Below are 8370 nucleotides of genomic sequence, written 5' to 3' on the forward strand. Positions count from 1 at the left end.
GAACTCACTGAATATGTTTATCTGGTTGATGAATAACCGACTGCAGGCACTAAATAACAAGAACATTCATCTTGAAATTCTACAGCGCTTCCACAGATTAGTTTTTTTGTGTACTCTAAACAAATCAGCTGTCAATGCATTCTGTCCCACCGATTTTTAAAAAAATGAAGAAACGTAAACTTAATTGTGGATTTTATCATTTATTGTAAAAGCGTCTGCATTGCACATCATGCAGCAGCTCACTGTGCATCTGTCAGTAAGAAGCTGAGATCACTGCCCGGGTCGTACTCTCTAGTTTGCTTCCCCCTGAAAACAAAAAAAATTCACAGTCTCACTTACTGTGCCTATTTAGGGTCATTTTTTTTTTCCCCTGATGCATTTTCCACGTGCGTGAGCAAGAGTCTCTGCGTTACCTCTGGAACAGTCGTGCTTTGGTGCTCCCTAGTAAGGTGGCTTTGTTTCCCTCCACTAAGAGCATGGAGCCTTCCCGCAGACCCTGCCGTACAGTGGTAGAGCTCAACTACTGCTGGGGATTACATTTGAAAATATATGCAAAGACAAAACTGTTCTTTTAAGGAATTATCTTTAATTTACTGTAACGTTGATCAAATAAATGCAGCTTAGCTGAGCGCTAATTTGCTAATTAAACTGTACGTTAACATACCAGCACGTCTGGTGTGTCCAGCTCCTCGTGGTACTGAACAATTCTCTGTTCACGTGTTTCCTGTAAAATGCAAAATCAAATCTGCGTTCATGAAGCCTGAAGGATCTACCTTAAAAATGTATTGTATCTCTTTAACTTGGTTTAATTATTTTCATTTATGGCAATCAATATATGTAAGAGGCATGTTTTTGGTGATTTTAGTTGATATAATATTCATCGTACCCCCATATGCTTGCTTTTGGGATCAGCATCCAGGTAGTGAGGGTTAATGTTGAAGGGCACTAAACCAATGGCAGAAAATGTGGGTGGATAGACGATGGGCATGTCATTGGTGGTGTTGATGCTGATCGTGGAGACATTGGTACCTGCACTTGATCCCATGTAAGGTATGCCATCCTATGGAAAAACAATCACACCCGTTACATTCAGTTAGACTGTATTTTAGTTTTTGATTAATAGAGATACTAACTCACCTCTAGAACTCTCTTTCTAATCTCGGTTACCAGCTTGTTGTCATAGAGAGACTTCAGCAGGCGGAATGTATTACCGCCACCTAGTGGACATACATTATAACACAAAGCTTGATAACACTTTTTTTAAAATCATAAATAAAACGTGTAGTGTGTTTAGTTTAATGTTTAGCATGCATTTAAATACACAAGCACGCATTTATATATTTAGGATTTTTTTCGTGTTTCATTTATTATAAAGTATAAATTGTATGAACATAAGTATACATATAAATGCATGGAAATATTTTCTAAATATATACTGTATGTATGTGTATATATAAACAAATATACAGGGTACACATAAAAATACTATGTAAACAAAAACTTTTATTTTGGTTGTAACTGGTTGCAAATTAATTTACAGTCCTAATTTATATTTTATTTTTTATCTTTGTCAGTTAAGAACAACTATTTTGAATAGTTTTGTTTTAGAGAACAATAACAATAATTCCCAATATTTTATCCTGAGAGAAATACTGCTCTGTGATAATCTTATGCTACATAAGAAAATATATATATTTTAGCATAGCAGTACATATTTTTTAAATCCTTCATACCAATGAATATTCCTTCAGCTTTCCTAACAGCGTCCACAGGGTCCGGTGTCTCATGGACACTGTCCACCTCATAGCCTGCAAAGAGAAAAGATGAAGAAGGCCAGTGTGCCAGCGACCGACTGCTCAGCACGCATGTGGCGAAATCAACAAGACACAAACCCAAAGTCTTGAACTTGTCTCTGGCAGTCTTGGTATAATCATCTCGATTATGCAGAGCATATGGCACAAACAGGATCCTCTTCACATTCCTGTTGAACAGAAAAATAAAGTTATGCGCCCTTATAACCGGGGCCAGTGAGGGTCATATTAATTTGATGATTACAAAAACACAAAAGTCTGCCTTTAATAAGCTTATATGCATTGTGATAACTAGTACTTAGGTTCAATGGGTGGACTTTGAATCACTTATCTAATGACATGTCTGCACACAGATCTAAAATGCATCTATAAGCATAGTATTATAATTATAAGAACATACCCAGATTATTAATACGAAGGGTTTTATGACTGCAATCGAACGACTATTCTTAGAACAGTTTAACCCAAAAGTTTTAGTTAAGCTGCTGGCAACTTACTTTCCAAAAAAGTCTTGTATCTGCTGCTGGCAGTGCTGAAGATATCCTCCTCCGTGAAGAGTGGAGTTAGATACCAGCAGAAGTCTTCTCTTCATGGTTGTGTAGAAGCGGATCAGAAAAGACGAAAGATCAGCACATGACCTGCGCTTCCTTCTGCTGACAGCACACTCTCAAATCAGTTTGGTCGTAATCTCCAATGCTTACCCTTTGGTCAGACAGTATATCGCTCTGATTATTTCAAAGACTACAGACCAGCAAAGTAACAAGCGTTGATAAAAAAAAAAAAACCTTTACTGAAATCACGTGATTAAAGCAAAAAAAAAAAAAAAAAAAATACTATTTACAATTTACTGAGACAACAGAGACATAACTTAAAAGTACTGATCACAGACATAAATGCAGACGTAATAGTTTGTTTTATTTTCTTTAAACGTTTTATTCGTGTTTTATTTTAACGGGTAGTCGTTGCAGGATTTGTATTTTCAAAATAAAAGTCCACTTAAACAACACACGTCGCAATTTATGCTTCTTTTCTAATGACTGTATAGATTGATTTAAATAAACACGGCTTAAAACGTTTCGGTTATTATTGTGTGAAAGAGATTTCTGTCTCTTAAAAAAGGCACAGTCCCGTATTGTATCATTTCAATCATAACAAATATTCTTCCACTTAAAAATTTAATGAAACGTATTGTTACCAAAACGACAATAACGGCACCTTAAAGAGCTTCCAGGCCGGCTGGAATTTTGTTACATTGTGCAAACTCTTTGTACATATGCATAGTATTTTATTCTTTGTATGCAAGATATTTAAAACGCTAGCTATGCAGTAAACACGAGCAAAACATCTGATTAAATAAACTTTTGTCAAGCGATTTCGTCACGTCTATCACGTGCGCGCGCGCGCGCGGCCAGGGGTTTGAGGAGAGGGAAAGAGAGAGGGAAACGCAGTCAGAGAAGCATGGCTGGTCGAGTCGAAATGTGTGACAGTAGCCTTAGTCTGGATAGTTTAATCCTTAGTCTGCACGACATCCAAGCGGTCAAGTTTGGGACTTTTAAGCTAAAGAGCGGACTCACTTCACCGATATATTTTGACCTTAGAGTAATAGTTTCTCATCCAGCCTTGATGAACCAGGTAACGTTAAACACGTGCTTGCTTTGAGTATCGATTCTGTGCGGTTATGCCATCAAATCCTACTGAAACATTTTCTAAAAAGTCTCCAGACGTGAAAAATGCTCCTTTAGCTTAATCTCATTTGTTAGCATCGGGTGTTATTTGTGTGTACGATCAGGTGGCAGATCTTCTTCATAAGCGTGCTGAGGATGCGGGAGTTGAGTTTGAAAGTGTGTGCGGCGTCCCTTACACAGCTCTTCCTCTGGCCACCATCATCTGCTCTACCAAACACTACCCCATGCTTATTCGGCGAAAGGAGGCAAAGGACTATGGTAAACTAATACATGTTTCACTGAGCTCAGTTAATCAGCAATCGATATATTGTATTGTCGACCCGTTAAGTATGTGGACACTCGAGACTGTATTGGCAGCAACATTTCAAAGCAAGCACTATTTGCTGTGAAACTTTTCACACACACACACACACACACAAAATTGTTTGTGGATTTGTATAGTGCCCGATTTGATTTTGAAAATCAGTACAAAATCGATTTGTACACTTTATCTATCGCTATAAAATATTTAGGCTATAATTAGTATTTATGTTATAAATCATTTTGATTTACATAAAGGTATTTATACTTGAAATGAAAAAAAAAAAACACTAATTGAAATGCATTTAAAAAAATTAATATTTTATTCAACGTTTCTTATTTACTTTACCTTGATGTCCTAAAATAACCAAACTGAAATAAATTTATTACCAGCTAAATATTTTCATTTATTTAGATGTACTAATGATGTACTAAAACTGAAAAAAAAACCTAAAGAGACATTCTTTTAACAATTGCTATTCAAAAATGACTTCATATACTACAATAACACTGACGTGTGTAGATTTTTATTTTGATATCGCCTAGGAACGAAACGTCTCATCGAGGGAATCATCCACCCCGGTGACAGATGTCTGATCGTCGAGGATGTCGTGACCAGTGGTAGCAGTGTTCTAGAGACCGCTGAGGTGCTCGAGAAGGAAGGTCTGAAGATCACAGACGCTGTCGTGTTAATGGACAGAGAGCAGGGAGGCAGTGCCAGGCTAGCTGACCGCGGCATCACTCTTCATTCAATCGTTTCTGTCTCCAGGCTTCTGGATGTGTTGCTTAAAGCTGGTCGAATAGACGCTGCCACTTCTCAGAACGTCGAGAGGTTCATTCAGGAAAATAACACCTACATATCAGCCGAGCAGAATGGGCTCTCGGCTCCTAAAAAGAGCCGTAAGGAGCTCAGCTATGGGGCTCGGGCTGCATTGCCAGACACCCACCCTCTCGCTGTCCGCCTGCTGAAGATCACGGAGGACAAGAAGAGCAATCTGTGTGTGTCTGCAGATGTGACTCGCTCTGAGGAGCTGCTGGAGATAGCGGATACGCTGGGGCCACTGATTTGCGTGTTGAAGACTCATGTGGACATTCTGCAGGACTTCACTGCTGATGTCGCCAGCGGCCTGAAAGAGTTGGCTATAAAACACAACTTCCTGATTTTTGAGGATCGCAAGTTTGCAGACATTGGAAACACGGTCAAGCATCAGTATGAAGGTTTGTTTCATAGGGTGATGGAGCTCCTTACTAGTTTTAAAGGAATGTTATTATAATATAATATTACCATTTTACTCCCCCACCCATTGATCTGCTTCAGAGGACATGTGATAACCTCCTGAAGGTATATATCCGATTGATGGAGCTTCAGACTAATTGCCGCTATCCACAAGTATTACCAAGCTTGGAAAAGCCAGGATAAAAAAAAACAAAAAAAACAGACTGTGTTCGTCTGAAAGAAAGTCATATACACCTGGCATGGCTTTGAGATAAATGAAATATGGGGTCATTTTGGGTGAACTCTTCCTTCAAAAAATGCTGCTTTTTTTTTTTTTTGCCATTTTAATAAGCTTTGCTAATTGTTTGTATAAAGATTGTCCTTCACTCAAACTTGTCATTCAAAACATGCATGACTTTTCGTAAAGCATAATCTTCATGCAATAGTTCTCCATGCAAGGGTATTTTATAGTAGACACCATATAAATAAACACCATAAAAGTAAACAAAAATAATGTTTTTATTTTTAGTATTTAAAGCCATATTTTCAGATTCCTCCCTTTTTGTTTCACAGGAAAAAATAAAGTCATACAGGTCTTGAATGACATGAGTGTGAGTAAAGGTTTATAGTTTTATAAGTTATCTAAATGGTATATTCGTTTCTGTACAAGCATTCAAAATCTAAATAATCTACACAGGCGGTCTCTATAGGATCTCCTCATGGGCTCACATCATTAATGCCCACGCGTTGCCAGGTCCGGGTGTGCTGCAGGGTCTCGGTGCAGTTGGCAAGCCTCTGGGTCACGGCTGTTTGCTCATTGCTCAGATGAGCTCGCAGGGTTCCCTAGCAACAGGAGATTACACTCAAGCAGTGGTACGTCGTCTTCTCTCTGCGAAGAACTAGTTACAAACACTTTCACATCTTGTTTATTATTTCATAACGGTCATTTTCTTCGATAGCAGAGCTCAGCATTTTTTCTCCATTAAGTTGATTGAAATGTATTTTAGGTCAAGATGGCTGAAGACCATACAGATTTTGTGTTTGGATTCATAAGTGGATCAAAGATCAGTGAGAAGCCTGGTCTGGTTCACATGACTCCAGGAGTGCAAATGCTGACAGGAGGTATGTTTTACTGTAGGTTGGCATTTAGCTTTTTATATATATTTTTTATATATATATATATATATATATATATATATATATATATATATATATATATATCTACCTTATATGACACAATAAGCAGTCTTGTCAGAGAAAAGAGACACATCAGGGTTGCCAGGTTTTCTCAGCAAAACCAGCTTAATTGCTACTCAAAACTAGCCCAGTTGCTTTTCATGGAGGATTCCTAGTAAAAAAAAAAATAATCATGTTCCAGTGGGGTACCCTGATAAATTGCATTCTAGTGGCTAAATATCACGTTATTGGTGTCAGTTCAACCTGCGAACATCAAAAAAATCCTGCTGAAAGAATGGTAAAATAGCCCAATTGTCAACAAGGACAAAATGCTTTATGGTTGGAGCTTTTTTTTTTTTAACACATTTGTTGCATGTGCTTTTTTTTTATTCATCTCTTACTCGTCAGGGGATGGACTTGGACAGCAGTATTCAAGTCCAGAAGATGTGATCTGCACCAAAGGCTCTGATATCATCATTGTGGGACGTGGTATTCTTGCCAGCTCAGATCGGATCAGAGCTGCAGAACAATACAAAATGGCAGGCTGGCAGGCATATCTGAAAAGACTCTCACAGGCCAGCTGATGAAACCCCGTCAGGAAAGAGAACAAAGAATTTTCGGGTCCTTTGACATCTGGTCTTGCTTAGTCATTCCATCCATGTTTTAAAAAACTCCCTATAATTATTAAAAAAGATACATAATATTGAAAAATTTCAGTTTAATATGAATATGAACGGTGAAGACTGGTGCTTATTGTCTTGTACAGCTAGCTGGATCTGGCCTGCTGGTAACCGTTTTTGTAAGCCTGGATAAGAAAGTATTCAAAGTTGGGGTACATTAAAACAGTAATACTATGGAAACATCTTTGCTCAAGAAACATTTCATAACAAGGTTTGAATGAGTTGTGCTGCTTAGTGTTTTTTTGTTTTGTTTATGGAAACATGATACATTTTTCAAGATAAGTGTTAGAAAAAATGCACACATGATTACATTTATTTTTGTAACAAGCTCATTTTAATGCTTGGCATTGGTTAAATATTTGTAAAAAAAAAAACATCTGATTTATAATAATTCAGAAATATGCTATGTATATATGTGTGAAGAAGTTCGGAAACTGTTTTACAGCACACCTGACTGGGCTAAGGTATGGCAACTGCATACGCTCCCATGTGGAAATGTTCTTGCCACTCTAGATGTACAGCACAATTAAACATCAAGCTATGTTCAACAACAATAAAACCTGTTCCGGCCTTTGTCATTTCTAGATAGTGCGATCCTCTTCTGGCTGGACTTCCGTCATGTACAATTAAAGCTTGTCTATATATATATATATATATATATATATATATATATATATATTTTTTTTTTTTTTTTTTTTAATGTGGTATTATAGCTTCCATACTATTTACAATGAATTACTGAAATGTTGGAAGTGAAAAAGAAATTGACATTCAACTATCCAATCACCACCAATAACCACTTTTTCACAAGCTCAGATTGTAAATGCATTTAAAAGGTGCAGTGACATTTACATATATGATACTGAAATAATGAAATAAGCATTCAATTTAACACATATAAGGTAAAAAAAAATCAAGATGTAACCTACTGAAATGGTTCAAAACTGATACTGGTACTTCAACAGGTTGGTATATTAACATTTCATTAATGAAATGTGTTTAGGTTAAATGTCAAACCTAAAATGTTGGTATATGTTATATATATATTTATATTTTTACGATGATGTTCTGGAAACTTCAGCTGCCAATATAATACTGGTACCTGCATGTTACAACTCTACACTGGTTACCAGTTGTGTAACCATAAAATCACTTTCTAGATTCTCATTCACTGTTCTGTACTAGTGGAATGATCCCAGTTCTATCCAGAAAGCAAAATACCTGACAATATTCAAACTTAGATCTTCCATGAGCACTGAATTGCAGAAAACAAAAATATCTTTGTGCTTTCACTTTTCACTAATATTTTTACTTTTCTCTGCAGTTTTCTTGGTACTATTTTGAACAATTTTGCACTTTTCATGTTTATTGCATTTATAATGATACTTATTGTATATATTTGTTAGTCTGTTAAATGAATAAATGGTTCCTGGTCTTGCTCAGGAATGTTCTGGGCTAAAGGAGGAGGATTCTGATCTTGATGAGGAAGGATCTGGCCTGGC

General features: G+C 36.9%; 2 protein-coding genes across 2 annotated transcripts; one reads left to right on the forward strand and one right to left on the reverse strand.

Moving 5' to 3' along the window:
- Positions 1–187: 187 nt before the first annotated feature.
- si:dkey-69o16.5 (Alpha-aspartyl dipeptidase-like) lies at positions 188–2574 on the reverse strand. The gene is made up of 8 exons (XM_043248055.1): positions 2309–2574; positions 1893–1981; positions 1734–1808; positions 1138–1217; positions 887–1060; positions 665–724; positions 414–496; positions 188–306 (listed from the first exon to the last, which is right to left on the reverse strand). The coding sequence occupies exons 1-8, from the start codon at positions 2401–2403 to the stop codon at positions 240–242; spliced, it is 723 nt and encodes a 240-aa protein (XP_043103990.1). The 5' UTR covers positions 2404–2574; the 3' UTR covers positions 188–239.
- A 640-nt stretch (positions 2575–3214) lies between these two features.
- Positions 3215–7427, forward strand: umps (uridine monophosphate synthetase). Its single transcript, XM_043248054.1, has 6 exons — positions 3215–3443; positions 3601–3754; positions 4343–5014; positions 5710–5885; positions 6020–6134; positions 6597–7427. The coding sequence occupies exons 1-6, from the start codon at positions 3270–3272 to the stop codon at positions 6770–6772; spliced, it is 1467 nt and encodes a 488-aa protein (XP_043103989.1). The 5' UTR covers positions 3215–3269; the 3' UTR covers positions 6773–7427.
- The last annotated feature ends 943 nt before the right edge of the window (positions 7428–8370 follow it).

The sequence above is a fragment of the Puntigrus tetrazona genome, chromosome 9 (genome assembly GCF_018831695.1).
Source record: "Puntigrus tetrazona isolate hp1 chromosome 9, ASM1883169v1, whole genome shotgun sequence".
Lineage (NCBI taxonomy): Eukaryota > Metazoa > Chordata > Actinopteri > Cypriniformes > Cyprinidae > Puntigrus > Puntigrus tetrazona.